The sequence below is a fragment of the Pundamilia nyererei genome, unplaced genomic scaffold, assembly GCF_000239375.1.
Source record: "Pundamilia nyererei isolate P.nyererei 1_Seehausen unplaced genomic scaffold, PunNye1.0 scaffold00017, whole genome shotgun sequence".
Taxonomy (NCBI): Eukaryota; Metazoa; Chordata; class Actinopteri; order Cichliformes; family Cichlidae; genus Pundamilia; species Pundamilia nyererei.
This window is the reverse complement of record NW_005187418.1, coordinates 4,538,267-4,552,835: the sequence shown is the minus strand read 5'-3', so window position 1 is coordinate 4,552,835 and position 14,569 is coordinate 4,538,267. Positions and strand designations below refer to the sequence as shown.

Genomic DNA, 14,569 nt, shown 5'->3' with positions numbered 1-14,569 from the left:
CTTTGTTCATGATTAAGGTCTACATATTGCTATGACCATTACGTGCATGATAATGAGTCACTGTGTAACCATCTCAAGTTTCTATCATTCATTTTTTTATTCCTGTCTTGCCAAGCTGCAGTTTCCCTAATTTGGGGTAGAGGGCTGAGTGTGAGATTAAAACACACACGCCCAGTCTGAATAATTCAACTCCTGAGTCAGCATGGAAACATTAGACTTCATTCCTCTTCTTAACCATTTAACCAAAAAAACAACTAGAATTACAACCACCAGTCTAACTGTAACCTTATAGAACAGTGGTGACCAATTCACAGAGTGCTGAACTGCTTAAAAAACATATCACCAGTAAAGGTGCATTGCTGTCCTGCAGGTAATGAAAAGTCAAGGAGCTTCACATAAGAAAATCTTAAAGACTGGCTTTGTGTTTTAAAAAGTACACATAAACAGTGCAAAGACTTTAGCATCTACAGCATTAGCACTAAGCTAAAAATACTTCCTCCACATAAATGGCACAGATCTTAATGTTTTGATGTGACAGACAGAGAGGCTGCTTAGTGTTTCCTCTCCAGGCCTCCCCTCGTCTGTCCTGTCCTGCCCTGGCCTGCCCTCTCCTCCGCTCTGCTGAATGCCACACAGTGGCTCCAGTGGAATGTGATGACCACGGATTGAACAAAGCCCTCCATTCATGGCCCCTCGTCCCACTCTGGAAGTTTGCAACTGGGAGCCTTGATCACAGAGTGGGGGATGGCTAGAGTCCATCCACCCCTTGCCCATCCTGTCAGACACACATTGCCCTTCCCTGTACCACCACATGATAGCCAGCCACCACGCAAACCAAATCCATCCATTGCATTTAATTTTCTTTATTTGCAACATTAATTAAAGTAGATAGATATCACTCACAATAAAAACGCTCAAATGCATACTAGGGTAGATGTAACCCTCTTAACTTCATCTTTTAAACAGTTAAAAACAAAAGCAGCTTGCAACGTTTCTGCTACAAGTGTTTTATGTGATGTCCTTTTATGACAATGAATAATTATCTGTGCACTTTGGAAAGAAAGCAGATGGCAACAAGTGCAATTCATTTTGTGCCAACCACTAACAGCCATAATGCCTAATGATGATAGATCAGTATTTCCCATCTTAGAATGGGTTGGGTATAAAATAATGTCAACTTTAATGCTTTTTTTTGTTACCCAGGACACAAAAATATCTGTTGCCTGGATGTCTGTGCATCTCTGCTTCCTCTGTCTGAGTATCTAATACAATATCCATCTGCCTGCTTTATGGCGAGGACATAGAATGCTCTTTGCTTCAGACAGTTGCAGACATCAGACTGCAGATACAGTAGAAAGTTGCCATGCAACTCCACACAAACATGCACATGGCAAAGAAGCATCTTAATAGGTTTGCATTGCTATGCAACATTTAGCGTACTGAATAAGCTTCACAGATATAGTACAAAATGTACAATAGTATACACATTAGGCATAAATGACACCCTGTCAATATAATATAGAGCACCGTTATTTAGTGTAAAGAATAAAAAAAACAATTCACAAGCTTCAGTAACAACCTTCTATAATACTGTAATAAGATCACGTTCATATTTTATAAGTACATAATACACAAACAGACACACACACTGCAAAATTATATCACCATCTTTGTACTTTGACAAGATAAAAACAACATGAAACATGCAAAAACTTCAAAACACGATAAGTGGAATAAAAAAAAAAACTTAATACACTTACATCTAACATACATCTAAATAATACAGACCAGTTGGCAGCATCACATAAAAAAGGGACTATCAAATCTACTAAAAGCCAACTTGAACTCTGTTTTAAGAAGGCCTAGAAATTTTGTTAATATCACTGAAGATATTGGAGAAAGGGTGTGTTTTCAGGTTTTCAGATTGCAACCATGATTTTTTACATTTATTTGGGTTATATTTGTATAGAATAGTCACAGTAATGATTATCTTGGCATGCTGAGATGAAAGAATAGCATATAAACTAAATTAAATTGCAATCAGAGGCTGGATTTCATCTACAGATTTAAAATTTTGTTGCATTTTTGACCCACCACTACAAGGAACTGCTTTGACCCCTCAGGTTATAAGAGCCTAAATAATCAACTTTACTCAACAGCATGATACCACTGTTACCAAAGAAGACAAACTGGAGGACTCACAATATAGAAGTACAAGGATGAATGTGTATTATGGCTATTAGAAGAAATCATTAGAACACACAGAAGCACTTCCTTGGGTGACTACTGACAATCTGTGATAAGCTCAGGAGGCTCCTGTGATTTTCCCACCTGGATGCTCCATTACCACAGTGGGGGATCTCTAATATTGTCATTAGATTTAATGGTTCATTACATCTTCTGTATTGTTCTCCAGGTGTGGCTGCCCTCCTCGTAGAAGGATCCATCTAGAATTCATGAGAGGAAACTGATGCCAGTATAATGGCCTGCATAGTCGGGCATAAAGACAGCTACAAGTCTAGTTTATCTGTTTGACCCAGCAGTCAGGAGTGTAAGCAAAGCACAGGAAAGCACCTCATATCAATCTTGCCAATAGAGGAAGCTGTGGTACAACCAGAGGCTTGGACAATTGCCAGGTTGACATCAAAATAGGTGGGGTTTGAAGAAGTGAAAGCACTAGGGGCTTAGGGAGGGAACAGAGAACCTGGGAGGGAACAGGGAACCTGTTTTTTTTGTTTTTTGTTTTTTTTGGGTTTTTTTTACTAATTCGGAATGTTTAGAAAACACACCTGACCTCCTCACGTCGTCTATTCTTACCCAATCAAGAGAAGGTCAGTGGTGGAAAGGAAAGGACACAACCTTAAGGGATTGTGTGTGGTGAAAGGGGTGTGTTGCTACATATAGTAAGAAAATAAGAGAACTATCACCAAGTTTGTTTGTTTGATATTTCTCTGTGCAAAGTTAAAAAAGTGCCGCAATTATCCGCTCTGGTTGTGAACAGATTATAACAATGCTACAGCATCCTAACTTTGCAGGATATAGTTACAAAATGTCTCAGATGTGCAGTTGGTTGTGGTTGTCCACACTCAAGCAGAAGGATCAAGTTCTTATTTTGTATCTCCAGCTATTTTGGTAGTCGGGTGTTTGAAGGAGGAGACTGGTATCTGCACAGCTTGTTAAAGCCGATCTCTGAATTTGGAGCACCGGAGCATTGTATGTCTTCCAGTATTAATGTTGCAAAAGAAATAATATCAAAGTACATGTCTACATGTGTGAAGCAGTGAACACTGACTGCAGGTTCAGTGTATTTTTCTACCTGTCCAGTCCAATTTGACAATTCACTGCCACTTTCATTGCAGCCAAAATGAGAAAAATTCAAGGCTTGGACACTTCTGCCAAACCACAGAACATAAATTAAAAAAATTATGACACTATAATTTTCCTGCTTGTCATCTTTTTCCCCACAGCAATATAGCTTGACTGCTAAATGGCTACTACTATATACCACATAAGAAAAGGAAACTATTTCTTAAAACTTCATACTATGACTCAATTTAGAAGCTCTGTTTTATTAATGGTTTTATACCGCTGAAGATTGCAGCCTTCAGTTCTGTATCACTGTACTCTAAGCGGAGTAGACAGCACACTTGCTCCCTCAGACATTTCTACTGTGCAGTAATTAACAACATACTCTCATGGGCCACATGGCAGGAGTATATATAGGCCGCTCTTACATTGCCTTCATGTTCAGAGGCCAGTGGGGAGCTTCACTGGGAATCGCTTTTCCAGGGGACACTTGCAGTTCTATCCAGGGGAGGAATTTCAAACGCAGGCGCGCTTTTCGTGCTTTTCTGGGGTGTATTTATAGTGGATGAGGTCAGGGCAGTAGAAGCGTGTGGGATGGCCTTCTTCAACCTAGCCATGTTAAGTGATGCCGCAGGCTGCAGGGGTGGAGCAATGGTGCGCCATTCCATTCTAAATCTAAACCTGTATGTTTATGACAATAGTAGCTGAGCACGGGCTGCAAAACTGCACGTGGTGGCCACCAAGACCTTTCCAGTTATAAAGTGGGCAGGTCTTGGAGGAGGGGAGGTTCCAGGGCAGGACATATAAACCTGCAAGCCAATCACAAATTCTTCATTAATGAGCTTGAGATTTCATTATGTGATCTCTAAAGTGGGGTTTGATGGATTTGTTTGTTTTTTTACTTAAAGAAAAACCTGTCAAAAAAATTTTGTTCCCAAAAAACAAATATTAATTAAGCTTGTCAGTACAGTACACCTTAAATACCTGAGTACATAGATCAAATTCAGACTGGACCCTACTTGGGGAGTTACACTAATTTACTTCCAGATTGTAAGGGTACTAACTTCTTTCATGTAATGAGGATAAGCTAACTAAATGATTGCTGCTACAACAGTATTTAACACAGCATCCATACATAAAGGGACAGCAATATAGATGTTATTCTCTACAAACATGGAGTTAGAAAACATTCTGTGCTTGAGTTCTACATTATGAGTGTGTAAGTGTCAGTAAGATGGAAAGCTGATCTCACTGAAAGTTGCTGGTTAAGTATTATCATACAGCCAGGGAGGATGAGAAAGCTCTCTTTACCCGCCATAAACTCTGCCAAGTAAAGTTTTAAAATTATTACAACATTAAATAATTAGCAGTAGATTAAATAACATATGGTGGTTGGAAAGACCCCAAAATAATCTCATTCAAAGATTTTGTTCAGATCACACTTCTATTGTTAAGACAGAGCTAAATAAATCCTGGTTACACCTTTCCTTGTCCCTGTGGAAACCAGGCTATCATCTGTCCAGCCCTACCCCCTCAGAACAGATTAATGTAAACGATCCTCATTTCCAATGGTAGGTAACACAACACAGATTATTATTCTGTGCTACAGGGGTTTGTGTGGACTCTTCCTGCGGCATGAATCATTAAACAAGTAACTGTAATCAATACAGACAGCTTGGTTCTCAGGGTGACGGTGAGCTAATGTGTGCATGCATGGAGACCAACTGAAGTTGACTGCTTTAAAAACAAAGCTCCGATTGCTTCCCTTCCATCAAGGATTTTAATGACAAATGGCTTGATTAAGCTACAGAAAGTAATCGATCATCCGTAAATAAATTCTTTAAAAACTGATTGGGGTGCATTTTGAATGTTTATCTTGTTTAATGAAGAAAGAAGAGAACAGGCAGAATGTGGAGAGCTGTAAGTTATCAGTGAATTAAAAAAAAAAAATCACAGTTCATGGTGCTGAGGGTTTATAATATAGGCATCTATTTGCTGTGTTGTTTTCACTGCATTTTACTTTTCCACTTTAACTGTGTTCCTGATAAGCTGTGCCTGTATTGGTTGAAAAGTGGACTGGAACTTTGTAAAGTCACAGGAGGTCAGTAGGATTTTTATAAAGAAATCTAATAAGAAGAAACATTACAAACACCAAAGTTACATCTGTCCTGTGGACACATTTTGTAACACTGGTGCATTTACTAGTCCAAAGAAAAGCACCTGGTCACTATTAATCTGAAAATCCTTGGCACAGTGTTGCAGTAACCCATGGCAACTGCTTCTGTGTCAACAGAAATCTTGAACAAGGCCAGCTGCTGCTGTCCAGGACTGTGCAACACCATTGGTTGGCTGAATGAATGACTTGCTAACTTTTCTATTATGCATGCCAGTTTACCTTTAGTGCGTTCTTGAGCTCATTCTCAGGTAAACAGAGCTGAGAGGCAGCTGGTCACAAGACACTGTCGAGCAACTGACAAGCGTTCATCTTGGTAAGGCAGTTCTTTGTCTACTTTGATGCTTCACCTTAGTTCTGATTTTATTTTCCACCTTCTTACTCTAATGAGCCATCTAAACACATTTTCTTTGTATACTTAACCAACCTACAGAGTTTGTAAACTGCTTTAAATGTCTGATCCAGGTAGCTAATATGAATATGTAAAATATTCAAATCAGTTTGAGAACTTTTTTTCTTTACTTTGACTCAGGACTAGTAGTACCACTTTGAACCCTTGCAGGCTTTGAAAAATGGAGTTGATTGGATCCACTCTGACAGCAACGTATGCTCGGCCAAAAAGCAGCCACTTTCTCCCTGCCATCTCCACTATGGCATCCAGCTATCGAAACCCCCAGGCAGCCCTGGTCATGAATCCCAATGCCAGTCTGTGGAGGACAAACAGCTATTACAAGAGCAACAGCACTATCCCATCCCCTTCCATACAACGAGAGAATTTAGATTTGGTTCGTGCCAAGACGGTGTTGTACCCATCCAACAGGAGCGCGCTGACCACCCGCTACACTCCAGATGACTGGTACAAGTCCAACCACAACAACTACAGGGAATCCGAGTCTTCCCGGAAAAGCGCAGAGAGACTAAGAAGAGACACCATCAGGCTGATGCAGGATAAAGAGCAACTGACCAGACGAACCCAGGAGAATACCAGCAAGAACATAGGAGAAAGGCTCAATGACATTGTCTTTTGGAAGTCTGAGCTGAGCCATGAGATCGACAACATGGTGACAGAGATAGCAGCTCTTAATGAGGTCAAAAGGAGGCTAGAGAGAGCCTTGGCAGAGACTGAAGGGCCCCTTCAGGTGAGGCTGGAAGGAATATGTTTCAATGAGCTACTTTGAATTTTTTTTTCACGGATGCACACTAATTTTGAATGATATTATTTGAACATTTAGCTTGATATTTTTTATTTGTTTGAGAGAAAACATGACATAACACTGGTCATACCAAGACTGAGTGCACGCATATTATCAATCATCCATATTATGCCAGTTTTAAAGCAGTCGTCTGTTTGGTTGTAGAGACAGTTTTTGCATGATCCTTTGCAACCCTTCAAAATGACGGTGCTTTCACTGGGTCAGTCCCATAAATAGGTCATCCTAGTGCCCTGTTCGAATGACCATAGTCCCCCTGAGAGAGTTAACTTGATCTGGCTTTATATCTGATGACAGGGACACCTTTCTAGACCAATATCATGTAGCATGAGACTTTCTTAGAGACTTCTCCAGGTGACTGAAATTGGAGTATGATCCAAACATGTTGCAGAACTTAGTATATGCACACCTTGATATTGATATAAATTGTGTTTTTCTTTACAATCATATTATATCCCCATCTTTTGGAGTGTCACAATCAATGTCACAATCAATGTGAAAATGTTCTTTATGGATTTACCATTGCATCTTGCTTTAGTCAAAATAAAATTTTGCTAACAGGTGTCTCAAGAGTGTCTGTACCACAGAGAGCGGAGGATGTCCATTGACCTGGTACACGATGACGTAGAGAAAGATCTCATAAAGGTAAAATGAAAGATCAGTGTGGTTATATATATATATTTGGGACTCATGAGACCAATATTACTGCAGAAATAAGAAAGTTGTTATATTCTTTCTACCTGTGCTAAAAAAAGGAGGTAGAAGTTATAAAGTCATGTCAGGAAAGGATGAGGCGACATCTGGACAGAGCCATTGCTCAGCTAGCGTAAGTCTGACAATCTGACTAAGACTGTGCAGTTTGACATGTGCTCAATTTATAAAAGTTTTCATTTCTGTTTTACGTTATGTGATTCATTAGGTCAAACCGAGCAGCTCAACATGAGTTGGAAAGAGATCTGAGTGACAAACTGACAGCGCAGAGGATAGATCAAAGGTGTCACTATTTAAGGAACACATCGGATGGTATTGGCTATTACAGAGGAGTTGACAGACTAGACCCTTCGTGAGTATAATTATATATTTGAATATCTGAATGATTCAATTATATTCGATGAAGTACTTGATATTGCTGTCCAGAATTTGTTTACGCTTGCATGAAATGATAAATTGTTGTGTCCAGATAAATATATAAAAATGTTAAGCAGTCTTGAAGCATTACTGTATATTGGTGATTTGTTGCAAGTGATATGTAAATATTTTATCAGGCGATTAAAACTTAATAGTAATGCCAGGAACATAGTGAAGCTGCACTTACGCACACCAGGGCTACGATATACACTCACTGGTTACTTTATATGGTGCACCTTGCTTTTGCCTTCCAAACTACCTTAATTTGTAGTGCTATTGATTCAACGTGGTGCTTCCAACACACTGAGATCATATTGGATTGACATCTGGTGAGTCTGGAGGCCATTGTTGTGTTCAAGAAACTAGGCTGAGGTGATCGGAGTTTTGTGACATGTGTTATACTGCTGGCAGTATAGACTGACACTCTGTGGACACGGCCAGCAACAATGCTCAGGTAGGCGGTGGTGTTTAACTCAGTTGGTATTAAAGGGCCTCAAAGTGTGGCAAGAAACCAAAACACCATCACCATCAAACTGTTGATATAAGGTAGAAAGGATAAATGCTTTCATATTTTCATTTATATTTTTTTATATGTTTTAAATTCTCACCGTACCATCATGCAGGAGAAGCCAGTTTTCCAGTCTTCTATTGCCCACTTTCGGTGAAATTCTGAGAATGGTAGCCTCAGGTTCCTGTTATTAGCTAACAGGATGGCACCCAGTGTGGTCTTTTGCTGCTGTGGCCCATCTGCATCAAGGTTCCACATGTCAAGTATTCAGAGATGCTCTTCTGCACACTGTGGTTATAATGCATTATTATTTGAATGAACTTCCTATCAACTTGATGCAGTCTGGCCATTATTCGTGGACCACTGACACTAACAAGGCATTTTCATCTACAAAACTGCCGCTCGCTGGATATCTTCTCTTTCACATGTAATTCTCTGGAATTTCTAGAGTTGGTTGTGCGGAAACATCCGAGTAGATCAGCCCATCCGGCACCAACAACCCCACCATGTTCAAAGTCACTTAAATCACCTTTGTTTTCCATTTTGATGCTCAGTTTAAACTTTAGCAGATCATCTTGAAAATGTCTACATTCCTAAATGTACTGAGTTCCCACCATGTGATTGGCTGATTAGTTTTTTGTAACCAGCAATTGAGCAGCACCAAGTAAAGTGGCCAGTGAGTGTAAATGATGACTCTAAGTGTCAGCTTTACCATGTTCACCATCTCCCGTTTGAATACTAGCAATTGCTAAAACAAACAAACAAAAGCTTTATACAATTTTCCATAATTGTCATTCCCAATAAACATTTAAGTAACCACAACTATTGCAACCTAACAGGGACATGAATGCATGTACCTAAGACTTCAGGGTAAATCTAATGTCTAACTGTACAGTTATACTACAAAAAACCCAAACAATCATGTTGTGTTCTTTATACTAGCTCACTTCATTTTTATACCAGTTTTCACGCATTTTAAGCATTTAGGTTGAAAAGTTTTTCACTAAGAATGGTACCTGAAAGTTTACTAATCATAGTAATTCTTTGTAATAGACTTACTATATAATCTGGTTTATTATGATGGGCCCTTGAAGGTTTTCGTTTGCTAACAAGCCCCTGCCTCTCAAAAGTTTAAGAACAATAACAATGAAATTTGGCTAAAATAGATAAAAAGTTTTGTGATATCTGAAAAACTCTTTTCCCAATGCATCATGTTCAAAACCAGTGGGAGTGTTGGAACATACTGTAAATGCATCTGTTTCTCTGTCAGAATCTCTCTGCCTGACTCGTGGTCCAAGTTTACAGATGACAACATCCTGCATTCCCAAAGCGAGCGAGCTGCCTCCCACAAGCTCAGGGATGAGATAGAAATCCTGCTGAACGCCACTTCCAATGAAATGTGGAACCAGTTCAACAATGTCAACGTAGCCTTCACCAACCGCATATCAGAAACCGGTGATGCCAAGAACAGCTTGCAAACACACCTGGCTAAGGTCATCACCTTTTCTGCATGGTTTATTTCATAAAAGACAATAATATCTTGATAAGGTTATGTAACGGGACATTTTTTTATCATTGTATTTTAATCGTAGTGTAATGAATTACAGCCTGTTCCTAATTTTATTCTTACGTTGGACTTCGTTCTTGATTATTTCACAATGTGAAATAAAACGTGAAATAGATTATTAAGAAAAGTGGTTTCAGAGGCAATCACATGGTTTTATTTTAGGAAAAAAAAGAAAAAAATCCATTCCTTTTTTCTTATTGAGTATTTAACTACATTTGCCACTTATTAGGAAGAGATCATGTGTCTGTACAATCCTTTTCCCCGCTTCTTTCTAAAACTCTCTATCTCCATCAGCTGTGCAGATTTGCCCTCTATGGTGGATTATATGGATTATATTTGCAAAACATCCCTGTCAAAGGAGAGGAGCTGTAGTAGTTTGTTCATTGCTTGTGTCACATTCTGCACTTTATCCCATTGATTTCAGGTTGCCATCGAGAGCTGCTGGATAATTTGAACACTGACAGGAGTGATATGAAGCACAAGGTCTTCAATAAACCTCACTCACTGTTAGCTGTAAGAAGTAGCGATTGGCTGAAATGAAATTATTTCAGATGGGGTTAGACAGAGCAGGCCACTGTGCATGTGTGTGCCTGTGTTCAGCTGACTCAAAGTCTGCAGCTTTGTACATGATCCTTTTTATTGAGATTCTCACATTTTCCCTTCTTTTGGCTTTGGGTCAGGCTTTCCCTTAATTTCCATGCCTAACTCAGCTATGCTTACATGACTGGAACTCTCAGCGGCTGCATCACAATTTGTTGTCTTTTGTCTTTTCATGCAGACTCTACAAGAGATCTTTCAGACTGAGATGCTAATTGAGTCAATAAAGAAGGCTCTCAGAGATAAAGAGTCCCCATTAAAAGTGGCCCAAACGAGGCTGGAGGAGAGGATCCGCAGACCCAACATAGAGCTCTGCAGGGACAATCCACACCACAGGTAGTTTGTTCCACATTTCCAAATCAGATGTGATTTCAGATGTTATTAGATTGTTCCTCCAGACAAAAAGGTTTTGAGTTTCAGTTACTTGCACTAAGGGTGAATAGAGAAAGAAAATCACCAAACCTTCTACATTTGTGCTACAATCAGCAGACACCAGCTGGTCATGGTGAAGGACAAAAAGCTGTCTGGTTTTAGGAGTCAGGAATGGTAAATGGACGGGTTCCCATATGGCGTTTTTCTACTCTGAGTACTCAGAACGCTTTATACACGTTGCCGCATTCACCCATTCACTCCGATTTATACAAGCACTTTTTTCTATGTAAGCACTGTCTGTCTAAGGCTACGTTCACACTGCAGGCAAAAGCACATCAAATCTGACTTTTTTGACCCTATGTATGACAGTTTGAACAGCACAAATCCGATATTTTCAAATCCGTTTTAGAAAGCGACTGCTGTTTGAACGGTCATGTCGCATTAAATCCGTCTTTTACGTCACTGACACAAGACAGACGCCAATTATCAGCGCCGGAGAAGACATTGTGAACGCTTTCTGGCCATCCAGTGTAGATGTCAGTGATACTGTTGGGAAGACAACGTTGGAGAAACGTGAGCATTTTATTTGTACTGTATAATCTGCAGATTCTGACAGAAATCTGCAGCTATCCTTTAAAGCACCGCTCCTCTCTAAAACAGCAATAAGGATAATTATTAGGCCATATGTAAATAACAAAATAACTTTATAACTTAAAGCAAAATTGGGAAACGTAAAGTCCGAAACAAGTCTTTATATTAAGGGCCATCAGTCAAACAATACTGTTTGCTCTGGGTCTGGGTTTGCTGTCACATTTTATTTGTAGTCTGAACAAGCAGACAAAAAAAATCGGATTTGATCAAAAAATCGGAATTGAGCATTAAGACCTGCAGTGTGAACGTAGCCTAAGATTCACACATATTCATACTCCAATGGACGTAGGTGACCTGGCTTACCTCCTGAGCCAGAACCACACCTAAGAAGGAAAACTGCTTTCTGGTGGTTGATATAACTAGTAATTATGTGGTAATGCATCTCAGGCTATTTTGCAATGTAGTGTGTGCCTTTTGTATGTTACAAATTACTTCAAGGAGTGAAGAAAATTATGCAAATATACCATTTCTCAATCAAGAATCAAATCATTGACAAATCATTGACAAAGAATGCACTGATTTCCCTGATTTTAACCGGCTGCTATTTGTACTTTTAACTTAATTTTTAACGTCACTTTTAGTTAATCAACCTCATTGAGTGACAAAGTGTAATACCAGTGAATTACTGCCAAAAATGTTTTTTAACTTTGTCATTTGATACATTTTAGAGGGGTTTGGCCTCTCTGTGGTTTAAATGAACAATAATATAAATTATTACCTTTAATTGCAAATCTCACAATGTCATACTTTGGAAAGTTTCCTTAACTTCTTTCCCTATGCTGCAGATTTGACAGTAAGCAGTCTTTCTCTCTCTAATTATTCAGACTTGTGAGTGAGGTGAGAGAGATCGAGGACACTATTCGGAAACTTCAAGAGAGGCTGATGGAGGCCGAGAACACTCTGCAGACTTTGGTGAAGACCAAAGTATCCCTGGAACATGACCTATCTGTCAAAGCCAATTCACTTTTCCTGGACCAGGAGAAGTGCATGAGCATGCGCAAGAGCTTTCCTAGCATGCCCCGTCTGGTGGGCTACACCTAAAACCAAGTCTTAAAAGGAGGACCATTGGAAGACCAATGGAGTTATTGTTTCTGTAGGTTTGGAGTGGTTTAAATGAAGGTGTGGATGACCTAAATGTAAACACGATGACTTTAAAAGCAGATATGCAGCAGTTTATAAAAAGAAATAAGAAAAAGAATCATATGCAAAGGCAAAAACTTGATATCTACAGTAATACAATTACACATATGTTATGCTACTAATGTACTAAATGGCAGAAACTTGTGTTCACACTTGCAACCTATATTTTAAAACCTTTAACAGAACTATTTACTGTTTCACACTGACATAGAGATTCTTTATGTTGTATATTAACTGGTCATCTAAAAGGAGCCCTGTTTTAACTATGAATAGATTATGCTGATTTTGTTTGTGACTGTGATAGCACCTGAGAAAAAAAGAGGTACTTATACACTACCAACTGGAGCAAGGTATCTTTATGTATCTAAACACTACCTTAGCGACAAACCTTGAGCCAGTGAAGCACAAACAAGGGCATTAGTAGCACGTGACGACAAACCCCAAACAAAAAGCAGAGAGTTATTTGCACAACACAGTGAGTGACCTAACTGTTATCTTGGACGTGGCATGTACGAAACACTTACTTAAGTAAGTCTGGCACTGAGACTGTAAACATACACCTGTAGTTTGGTTAGCTCTCCCGTAGGACCTGAGCCTCATAACTTCTCATCAGTCTCTTTCTGTCACCCGTGTTCGCTGTCCCTCTTGTGCCAGTGTCGGCCTGCTCCTGTGCAAAGACGCTGCCATTTGTATTTGTATCGAGTATCAGTTTCATTTCATTTTGTTGGTATAGCGAATAGCTTTCTGAGCCTAAGCAAACTTTGGACACATAGATACAAATGCATGCATTGTAAACACTACTATCACAGTCCCTGACTCAACCCTTTGTGCTACTCCACTTCCTGTATAACCTTTGGCCCTACTGAGGAATATAAATGTCGCTTGAATTACCAGTAGTGTAAGAGTTTTACCATTGTTTGTATAGTAGTCACCTACTGTAGAAAACATACCACCAAACCACCTGAGCACGCCAACTGTCTTTGCATCCTCATCATCGTATTACACTTGTCTATAAAGCAGATATGCCTCGAAATCAAAATATGTCTCATTTTAAACGAGTGCCTGCAGACAAAGTAAGTGGAATCTGGAGCCAGACGTTAACTGGATTTGCATACTGGGATGAAACAGAATCAATGTGAAGGCTAAGCCGTAAAGTTAAAAAGTCTATCTCAGATCTAACTGGGTCTATAAAATCTTTTTAGTGGCTACACCATTAAAGAAAAAAGCACGAAAACATCTGTTTTTTAAGTGGAGAGCAATTTCACCATAAAGATTCCTGACTGGGAGGGCGGAGTGATTATAAAGCTCAGCCACCTACTGTATGTGTGCGTAACTTGCACTTTGATTGGGTGTAATCAATCTCAGGGCGATGAGTTGGTTTCCCTTTAGTGCAAACAGGACAATGCTCAGGAGCAATTCAATAGCAAAAAGATCTCTGATGTGGTTTCATACATGTATGTGTGTTTAATGGGTGTGTGCAAGCCTGCCTGTGGGCCATCTCCTAAGGCACCGTAGTGCAAAAGAAAGGGACCTTGTTGTCTAGTGCACATCAAAAGACTCCCTGTTTCACCACCTTGCCATTAAATTTATATTGACAGATAGCAAAACATGAGCACCACCTCCTCCTCTCCTGGATTCTGTCCTTACTACTCTTGCTTTATTCTTCAGAAATACATAATAGTGGCAAAAAGTGGAATGTACATTCACTCTTACGCTGACTTTGAGGTTATGGATCCCTGTCTGTGTGGGACACAAATAGGTCTTTCCATTTGACCTGATCTACCACCCCCACATACCACATTTGGGGAATGTACTCTGGAATTCTTCCTGCAGTCCAAACATATTGGCAGTTTATTTTTAACAGCAGTTCTTGTTATAGATGCCCTATGCCCCATGTTATTATATGTTTCTTACAT

The 14,569-nt window shown here is 39.5% G+C and overlaps 1 protein-coding gene across 2 annotated transcripts; it reads left to right on the top strand.

The window, feature by feature from the left end:
- The first annotated feature begins 5,316 nt into the window (after nt 1–5,316).
- On the top strand, nt 5,317–12,851 carry tekt3 (tektin 3). 2 transcript variants are annotated; one of them, XM_005725906.1, is made up of 8 exons: nt 5,317–5,795; nt 6,042–6,618; nt 7,252–7,335; nt 7,446–7,516; nt 7,610–7,753; nt 9,597–9,819; nt 10,672–10,826; nt 12,338–12,851. In XM_005725906.1, the coding sequence occupies exons 2-8, from the start codon at nt 6,052–6,054 to the stop codon at nt 12,552–12,554; spliced, it is 1,461 nt and encodes a 486-aa protein (XP_005725963.1). In that variant the 5' UTR covers nt 5,317–5,795; nt 6,042–6,051; the 3' UTR covers nt 12,555–12,851. The 2 variants fall into 2 exon arrangements, with proteins under 2 accessions (XP_005725963.1, XP_013764426.1); XM_013908972.1 differs by having other exon boundaries at nt 6,012–6,618.
- The last annotated feature ends 1,718 nt before the right edge of the window (nt 12,852–14,569 follow it).